The sequence below is a fragment of the Rhamphochromis longiceps genome, linkage group LG16 (genome assembly GCF_057381845.1).
Source record: "Rhamphochromis longiceps isolate RC_006_pf linkage group LG16, R_longiceps_female_GT1.1, whole genome shotgun sequence".
NCBI classification, from domain to species: domain Eukaryota; kingdom Metazoa; phylum Chordata; class Actinopteri; order Cichliformes; family Cichlidae; genus Rhamphochromis; species Rhamphochromis longiceps.
In genome coordinates, this window is record NC_140572.1 from 17,633,606 (window position 1) to 17,642,904 (window position 9,299).

General features: G+C 40.8%; 2 protein-coding genes across 3 annotated transcripts in view; both read right to left on the reverse strand.

The window, feature by feature from the left end:
• Positions 1-10: 10 nt before the first annotated feature.
• On the reverse strand, positions 11-4,474 carry cdc50c (Cdc50 family member C). 2 transcript variants are annotated; one of them, XM_085385700.1, is made up of 8 exons: positions 3,953-4,474; positions 3,600-3,716; positions 3,203-3,310; positions 1,562-1,652; positions 1,338-1,481; positions 1,055-1,267; positions 747-944; positions 11-524 (listed from the first exon to the last, which is right to left on the reverse strand). In XM_085385700.1, exons 1-7 carry the CDS (start codon positions 4,148-4,150, stop codon positions 757-759), a joined length of 1,059 nt encoding a protein of 352 aa, XP_085241826.1. In that variant the 5' UTR covers positions 4,151-4,474; the 3' UTR covers positions 11-524; positions 747-756. The 2 variants fall into 2 exon arrangements, with proteins under 2 accessions (XP_085241826.1, XP_085241824.1); XM_085385698.1 differs by having other exon boundaries at positions 240-944.
• Positions 4,475-4,622: 148 nt separating this feature from the next.
• The window catches only part of cmss1 (cms1 ribosomal small subunit homolog), a 31,617-nt gene continuing 26,940 nt past the window's right edge, over positions 4,623-9,299 (reverse strand). The window contains exons 2-10 of the mRNA XM_085385701.1: positions 7,898-8,031; positions 7,305-7,376; positions 7,042-7,177; positions 6,886-6,945; positions 6,695-6,797; positions 6,548-6,608; positions 6,364-6,451; positions 6,199-6,287; positions 4,623-4,879 (exon numbers count right to left, since the gene is read on the reverse strand). Of these exons, the coding sequence (XP_085241827.1) occupies positions 4,796-4,879; positions 6,199-6,287; positions 6,364-6,451; positions 6,548-6,608; positions 6,695-6,797; positions 6,886-6,945; positions 7,042-7,177; positions 7,305-7,376; positions 7,898-8,031 (827 nt within the window). The 3' untranslated portion in view covers positions 4,623-4,795. The remainder of the gene's footprint in view (positions 4,880-6,198; positions 6,288-6,363; positions 6,452-6,547; positions 6,609-6,694; positions 6,798-6,885; positions 6,946-7,041; positions 7,178-7,304; positions 7,377-7,897; positions 8,032-9,299) is intronic.

The following is a 9,299-nucleotide window of genomic DNA, read 5'->3' on the forward strand; positions in this document are numbered from 1 at the left end:
TGGGAAATAAGAGAGGGGCCAAAGTACCTTCAGTACGTTTATTTGACAAAAACTGCAAAATTACACCCACTTTTTTTCAACCTGCCCATGCTTGTAGTCTCAATTTGTAAGTCTGAAGGTAACTTGGTACAGCAATATGCTAACAACTGAACCTGTAAATGTTTGCATTTAGCTAGGCTGCAGATTCTTAGTACTGTCAAATGATGGTGTGGTGTGAAGTAGCTATAGCCAAGACAGAAACAACACTTGATTCAACAGGTCGTTTTAATTACAATCCTTTATTCAATTTTAAGATGTGGCACTTTGACAGTTTTTGCACACAAGGATGCAAGAATACACTTTGCATTAGGAAAATAAAAGTTGGATCTGTGCTTTTGTTAATGTAAGAATTCTAATAAATATTTATACATTAACAGTACATGAGAAATGGTGTGTATTATAACTTCAGCAAGTAAAAATCAAGTAAACACAGCTCAGATGTGTAAACACAGCAGCACCACGATAAACCCGTCACACGCGTGGATCTGAAAAAGAAAGCAGTTTTCCTTCACGTGCTGCCGCAAAATCGAAAACAACATTCCTATTTAAACCATTTTCCCCATCCATCATTTACTCACAAATGTTTAGCACTTAGCTTTTTGTTTCTTAAAAAAACAAAACAAAACTTCAAATCAACCCAGCAATAATCTCTTTTAATCTGCTTGTAAGTTTTTCCCAGCATTCCTCTCATTAGTTTCCTGAAGCACCTCTTCTTCTTCACTCCTTCATGTTCTTCCCATCTTTTCCAAACTTCCACCAGACCACCGTGAGGACGACAGCTGTCAGGAGGATCAGGCTGCTGGTTATGAGGTAAGCAATAGGCAGGAAATGGTTCTGACCTCCAAACCAGGTCACCGTTGTCAGCACCACTTCCTTTCTGCCTCGAAAATACTGCACGGGAAAGTCTGAAAGAGCAGGAGGTCAAGGCCAAAAGTATCTGTTTAAATTGAATAACAAAAGATGGAGGGAAAGTGCATTTGGGAGTTAAGATGCCTCTAACACAGTGAAAGGATACTGTAGGTTATATCGATGCTGTAATTGCCTGCTGGAAGCCCCTTCGTGAAGGGGTTGTCGTTTCGGAATAAGATTCCATAAAGTTTCTTGAAGTTGGGGAAAGCTGCCTCCCTCATCCATACAATGAAATCGTCATTGATAAAACCGTTGTTCATGGGATTGGAGGGATCGAGCTTGTACACGGGCTTCTGCCAGTATGGAGGTGGCGCCGTTCCTGTGGGGAAAACATTTAAAATGTGACACAAAATGATTTCTGAGGAAAGAAAAAAAAATTCCTCCTTTACCTTCAAACACTTCGGCTAGAGTCAAGTTGTCAGTCGTTGGGTTGCGGAACTTGATGTATTTGTCCGTGTACCACGTGAGGCCTTCCCGCATCAAAGGAACCTCACCTCTGCCGTTGGGATGATGATACCACAGGACGAAGGAGTCTGGGAAAACACATGCAAGTTAAGAGTGACAGGAAGGGTAGAGCAGCTAACTGATGCAGTGTGTTTTGAGTTGTGTTTACCGTTGAAGATGCTGTTGGCCACAGCGCCACAGGGAGCAATCGGGCGTCCGCTGGGATCTTTCAAAAATGGCTCACAATATGAACTTGGGTCCTAGGGAAGATGTGATATTTAATCAAGTCGAGCATTCAAGTAAAATTCAAGCTTCTTCAGCTTTAAACACTACAACGCATGTCTGGTAGCTGAAGATTCATGCATGTGGTCCCGAAACACATGAAACACACTAAAATAAGGTCTGTTGTCATAGATTCAACTACCGAAGGTTAATTTTAACTCCGCCAACAACATGAAAGCGCTGCTTCCACTAATCACCCAGCAATATCAGGGGTGTGGCTCATCCGTACTTCTGTTTTTTTATCTTCACAAACCAAGTACAACAGATGACATGACTTAGCTTTAGTGACCATACAAGTCAAAGTTTCTGCATGATTAGTGTGGTCCTGTTTCTATAACGGCTCTTTGGGGCTGAACATCTCAGAGAAGCCGTGTTGTGGGAGGAGATGAGCATCTCCTAATGCTGCCCAGCCTCTTCTTTAACCTCTGGAGTTAGACGGATCCATCTCTTTATTCAGAACTGTCACTCCATGCATAAGGTGACCCAGCAGCTTTATGCATCACACTGGGGAGAAACTTCATGTAACTTAACATCTTATTTTGTCTCAGAGTCAAATGAAGTTGACCACTGAAATAAAACAGCAGGTACTGCCCAGTGCACGCTGTCAGTTTTATATACAGGCAGTACTCTTCACACCCAAAATAACTTCAACTTCTTTCAACTGCGCCCATCAAGATGCAGCTGATTTAAAAAAATAAAATAAAAGGAGAAATGATGTGCTTTTCCCCCACATAAACAAGTATGGAATTAATACTCTTAGAGTCCAAGAAGAAAACCACCGATGACTAAAAAGAACACATTTGCCAAAAATCGTCTTGAAGATCCCCAGAACTTTTGGGAAAATACTCTGTGGACTGACGAGACAAAAGTTGAACTTTTTGGAAGGTTTGAGTCCCGTTACATCTGGTGTAAAACTAACACGTTTCATAAAAGATCACACCAACAGTCAAACATGGTGGTGGTTGCCTGCTGGTCTGCAGCTGCTTTGCTGCTTCAGGACAATGGTGAAATGCTGTAGTTGATGAAAACATGAATTCTGCTCTCTACCAGAAAACCCCGAAGGAGAATGTTCTGCGATCACTAAAGCTCCAGCATACTTGGTTATGCAGCAGGACAATGATCCGAAACTTCCGAAAGTCACCTCTGAATGACTCCAGATACATTTAAATGAATGTTTTGGAGTGGCCTAATCAAAATCCACACTTAAGGCATGACCTTAAACGGGCCATTCATGCTAGAAAACCCTCGAGTGAGGCTGAATCAAAACAATTCTGCAAAAAACAAGTGGTTCAAAATTCATCCAGTGATGTGAAACACTCAACGCCAGATACAAAAACTTGACTACAGTTCCTGCTGCCAACGGTGGCGTCACCATTGATTAGGTTTAGGGGGCAATTACTTTTTCACAGATGATATTTGATCTGAAACATGCATGCGTGACAAATATGGAGAAAAATAAGATATGAGGAAGAGGGCAAATACTTATTTCTTGGCATTGTCAGCATTTCTGATGACATGACGATGATACCTTTAAATTTTTCTTCCTTCCAACCGTCTGCCCATCATCTCTGGAGTCCATGTATCTGCGAAGGTTCTGATGAAAGTTACGGAGTCCGTAATAGAAAAAGACATCTCCCTGGGACACACACACACATTCACATCGTCAAGTGGATGAGTGTAGAACCACAAATCCTAAGATGAATTTAAGCTTTAAGCTTCAAAGCACAGACAACAAACGCAAGCACTGACAGTGGGGCCTGTTAGATACAGAGTGTGAGAGTAATAATCTTCACACGAGACCCGCTTCCAAGCTGTTTCAGAGCTTTGTGCCATACTTAGCGTGTGCTACTGAGGCCTCTGGAGTAAGATTATAAGTGGCCCTCAAGTTAGGATTATGTTGTCACTCTGTGCCGAGAGGTTCTTACCTTAAATGGTTTGTCAATCCTAAAATTGACTGTGCAGGTGCAGGGCATGTTTGCGTTGCTCACATTTTTACGCATTTCAAAACACTCGTTGCAGGTTTCAGCCTCTGTGTAGTCCAGCTGAAAAGACAACGAGAGAGAGAGAGAGAGGGGAAAGTGCCGATAGTGAACTTGATCTTAAACTTTTTCAAACATAACCTTCGACCTTTCCTGATGTTGTCACACCCTGTTTTTATTGCACACAGAGGCATTGGGGCCTCTCTGACATGAACAAAGACAAATGCATAGCGCTCTTACGCCATCAAATTTCTAGAACTGAAAGTGAGTGTTTAGAAGCAAATGTGGTTTTCACTCACCTTCATTTCCTGGGTGTTCTGCACAGTGAGAAGCAGCCATACTCCCAACAGCAGACACATCAAAGCCATAAAGTAGAAAAAAGGCAGCACGGTGTTAGCAGTTAGCATTGGAGACCAGGCAGGTAACCGCTGCTGTTTGAAAGCAGAGTTGTCGGGTCTCCGAGCCAAGGGCCCGGGCTTGCCTTTCACCTTCCCCATGAGAGCGAGAGCTTTGGCTTCAGAAGAAGAACTTGATTGACAGCTGGAGACTCAAAAATTGCGTGTAAACCAGCCCTCCTCTTGTCTTCCTGTTTTTTATTTCAGCGATATCTCTCTGCACACACACTCACACACCCCTCTGCTTGCCAAGGGATTTTCCCAGCAGGCTTTGCATCGTGGGGGCGACCGTTGTGTCCTGTTACTTATTAACCGCAATTCTTTACTCAACTACCTCTTTCTGTTACTTCCAATTTACCACAAGATTGTGTACTTCCGTCCTACAACACACAGACTTGTACAGAACAGGATTTTATATCGTCACTGGCTGCGGGAGATATCGGGGTGGTTCTGGGCCCCTTTCTATCTGTAGGATGCTGAATGGGGCTCCCCGGTGGTTTAAGTAAACTCATGACCTCACATTGTCAGTCGGGGGGACTTTCCAAGGTCAGAGTAAACAAAAAAAGGATGTGGCTTTAATTTGAAGTCTGTTTATTCATTCATCACACTCCCTGACATTGTGTTGGTCACAAAAGTGAACAAACAATGCCGTACATTTCACACAGGCTCTGGAAATATTAAAAGCTCGTGACAGGATCAGCACAAGGAATAGTGAAGACAAAGTCCCTTTAAATGTCAAGCAGTCAGTTAAAATAGTCCAATTTTGACTTTGTCTTCCTTACAGCGAGCCAAGACGCCACTCTCCAACAGCTTCATAAGATCCTGTTTGATCTGAAAAAAAAGAGGCAAATATGAAGTGAAATTAAAAGGGAACGAAAAACTAAAAGATCCTCTCCAAAAAGATTACTCTGCAATGCAAATAGGGTTCATTATTGAATAACTTTTAGCTCCTTCTATCTAATATTGTAGGTTCTCCTTGAGGCGACAGTTGCTGGATTTGGTGCCATGTAAATGAAATCAAAATGAACTGAATTTCAATGTAAAGTCTTTTCTTACTATAATAATTGTAGCATATGCATATCTATATGTCAACTTGTACCACCTCACCTCTTTAACAGGTGCATCAATCTGAATGAAACTTTGCATAAACATCACTTATAACCAGGAGCATCTGTGACTTCTATTAGTTAACCAAAAGTATCAAATGGATCAGGTGAGAAGAGCAGACAACACAGCTATGGAAGTCCCCCCACAGCCATTTTCTTGCTCCTTAACCCACACTCTGTGCCACCTCCACAGTGTCATCAGCTTACAGCATACACCCAGTGCATTGCACACACAAAATAATGGAAGGTCAAAATATTAATTCAGGATAAATGTTTAGGATATTTAAAATAATGGAAATATTTGAAACGATTCACATTTTAACACTGTTTTTGCCAGAGACGGGAATTCTAGGAAAACAAAACTAAAGTCAAATTAGCCAGGCTTCAGAATCTACGACTAAACAAATATGTCCAGTTTTTAAAGGGTTAACCGCTGGAAAAAAGTCATAATGGTTTAAAACATCCCACGTTCATAAAGTATATGTTCAATTAAAAGATCTCCACTAATTTCTTCCTCCTTTCTTGTAGACAACAAGCCAAATCTAAAATAAAAAAAGTGCATCACAAATAATTAAACTAATTTTCTTCATAATGTATTTTAAAAGTTAACTTTTACACAGGAGTGAAATATTTAAAGGTTTTTCTGTTTTAATGTTGATGATTATTACTTACAGATCATAAAAATCAGGAATCCAGTTATTCAAATTATTACAACATTTGATTTCAAATTTGAGTAACTTGCTGATACATAAAAATGTCACTTTTTGACATCAATATTTTTTCAATCTTAGCATTTCTTTTTTTTTTAACTTAAAAAAAAAAGACAAATTTTTTCAGGTGATCTCTTTTCTTTTTCTTTGTTAATTAACTAAAGAAATACGTTTCCAATCTTAAGCGCAGCTTTACGGTGAGATCAGAGAAACAATGATCAGGGAAAATCTGCATGTTAATTATTATAAACAAAAGAAAAAGAAGCTCCAAGTCAAAGTGGAGTAACAGCAATAAAAACACATTTTTCTAGCCCAGCAGGGGGCAGTAGCTCACCTCAGGAATGTCCACCATCCTTCTGAGCTTCTGGTCCCTCCAGTTCCAGTCCAGAACCAGGTATCTCAATGCCTGCAAGCTCAAACCCTCTGGGGAACCAAATCAGAGTGAGAAGACTTCAAAAGCTTTGAAGTTAAACGAAAGAGGCCGATCACAAACACACACCTCTCTCAACGAGAGCGCTGATCCTCCCTGGTGTCCCCACTCCTATGTGGTAGATGCCTTTCTGCAGCAGCTTCACCTGCTCTTCTATCTATGCAAAAAAAAAATGACACAGACAATCATTCTATGAAATCATTCACAGTTCACAATCTACACACCGCCTGTGATTAACAGTCATCTCCACTACCTTGATATGTTTCGCAAAAAGCTTCACAGCTTTGGCTTCACCCTTGAAACTAGTCAGCTGCCTGTGGATGACACAAACATTCCCGTCACGTTAATTTGAAAGTGGTAACTGGAGAAACACGACAAACATCAGTGGTCTGTCACTTACTTAATGAGCTCGATGGTTCGGAGAGCAGAGCTGCAGACGACAAGCAGAACCACAGAACTTTTTTCCGTGTGCTGCTTTTGAATCTTTGCCCACTTGGGAGCAACTAAGAGGAAAACAGAGCAATTAAAGTGATGGGTGTTTATAAGTGGAATCTAATGGAAGACTTGGTCAAAGTTTGCAACGGCACTCACTCTGTTTTAGATAAGAAGAGAGGGTGTGTGTCAAGTCATTACTGGACAGGAAAAAGGAGTCTGGAGGATGGGAGAGGACACGCTGATCTCTGTGAGTCAACATTTCAGCAGATATCGACTGAATGTGCAAGCTTAGGGTGATTTGCCTTGACTCACCCTGCACTTTGAGCTCCTCCTGCTCGATTACAGACCGCTTGTCTTTAAAGTACTGCGTAACCAGATCCTGCAGGTCAGCTGGACAGCCTGGTTTTGGCTCAGAGGTGGCCAAGACATCTGTTATTGTTTTCTTTTTCTAAAACAAAAACAAAACAAACAAACACACAAGTAAGAACCCCAGAAGCAGCCAAATGATAGCGCCACTTTAGCCAGTGCACACTGTTGTAGTTGATATTTGCAACACCAGGTGTCGCCACTCCCACCTTCCTCTTTTTGGGGGGTTTAGCAGACTTTTCATCCTGAGTCTCCTTCCTTGGAGGGATCATCTGCTCGTTCTGTGACAACAGTACATGCAGAAAACACAATTCAGGCAATTTATGTTAATGAACATTTGAAATTCTAAATACAAATTAAAATAAAACCTAATAATCCTCCGATGTAAAGAGCACATTTTATAATAAAATTTAAATGTGTCAAATTATATTATATTACAGTAAAAGTACATCAAAATGTCCAAATGCTAGGAAAAAAATCAAAGGATTTCAATTTCCGTCATCAGTTACTATGATAATTGTTTTTAACACTCTGGTTTATTCACTGTCTCAAAGAATGAGGGTGTATGTATAAGTATGTGGTGGACATTTATTTTGAAGGTGTTCCATTCATCTATCCTGACTTCTTTCTTCTTCCTTGCCAACGACTGTTGAAATGACCATTTGTGCCTGTGAACTGGTTGACTACAAAATGACAAGGACAGGCTCAGTCTTTTGCCCTATTAATATGATACATTTTCTTACACACTCTATACTGTAAAAACATCAAATAGGCAGCCTTTGTAGAGAAAGGACATAACAACCTGCTCATTATTTTTCTTCTTCTTGGCTTTAGCAGGCTTCTCTGTTACAATCTTCCTCTTCTCTGGTTTAGTCTTTGTTTTTTCTGCTGGCTTTTTCTTTTGTTCCGTCTCCTCCTCCTCCACCTCAGATGCATCTGGGAAACAGAGGGAGAATTTCCTCATTAAACTGGCAAAAGAGCAAATGCGTCCACACCTCAAACTATATTTAGTTCAGGTGAGGAACAGGAGAGACACTGTCAGCAGAGTAAAATGGGCACATTTAATGCGAAGGATTTGCAAATTGCTCTTTACAAGTTTTGGTTTTATGGGTTAATTTGTAACTGTGCACACTATGACAAGAAGAAAATTGCTAAGAAGGGCCAACACCACGCTTGTTTAGTTTGATCCTTGGGCCAGTGATCTGCAAAGTGTGTTCAAGTCTTTGGGTTATTCATCAGATGTGGCTGCGAGTGCACGTTTCAGTCAGAACTACACATCTAAATGCTACCTGAGGTAACAACAATGCAGCAGATCTCAAACAACGCATCTGGTTATATTTAGCCTCCCTGTTGCTACCACTTCTCTGTGCATTCCTCACATCTCATGCTACGGGTCACGCTTAGATCTTTTGGCATTTCTGGTTTCTTGGTGAAAAGCCTTTAAAACAGCTGTTGGAGTGAAATCAGTAGTAAATCAGAGCATTTTCCTGCAGTGTCTATCCTAAATGTGCTGTTTTATCACACTGGTGCCATTGCACTTCTTCCTGTGGCTCTGTAATATCGAAGACTTTTTTTGAGCCAAAGCTTTTACATGGCAGTGTTTCATTACTGAAAACTTCACATCGCTCGGACTGTGTGGATAATAAATAAGGCACATGCTACCTCTGCCAAATCCTGATCATTACCATCAAAACTCCTTTTACCATTAACGTGAAAACGAGAACTCTGGTGTGTATGTAAGCTGACCTCAAAGTGATTTTTCATTGGACAGTTTGTGGAACTATGGTCAGCATTTTCCAGCACTAACCAGTATATGTACTTGCATCTTGTCATCTTCTACTGGGTTCAAGGTGCTTCACATATGTAAAGGATTCAAAGGAAATAACAGAGCTTGCTATCCAATGTATATTTTCTTTACTTGATATATACATTTATGTTGGCTGTTCATTCTCTTCATTGCTGCTGGGAGGCTTTTATAATGAGGCATTTACAGAAAACACATTGAATTTGTTGCCAAGGTTACAGATTTTTAAGCATTACAACTTTTACCAATTCGGAGCTACAATGCTCTTTGAAGCTGAAATGAAAGAAGGGGCGTGTGGATATACTCATATAATACGGCTGAGACACTTGAGCATGTCTCTGATCTGCCACAGCGGGTTTCTGCTCCGGGCCACGAGAACTGACAAAAGGCACACCGCACG

Bases quoted from the DNA above. Each gene is read 5' to 3' on its own strand.
- cdc50c (XM_085385700.1), bottom strand. From the start codon at position 4,150: ATGGGGAAGGTGAAAGGCAAGCCCGGGCCCTTGGCTCGGAGACCCGAC. The intron at 1,482-1,561 runs GTAAACACAACT...GTGTTTTCCCAG, and splicing joins GGCCAACAGCATCTTCAACG to ACTCCTTCGTCCTGTGGTAT. The intron at 1,268-1,337 runs GTAAAGGAGGAA...TTTTCCCCACAG, and splicing joins TCTAGCCGAAGTGTTTGAAG to GAACGGCGCCACCTCCATAC.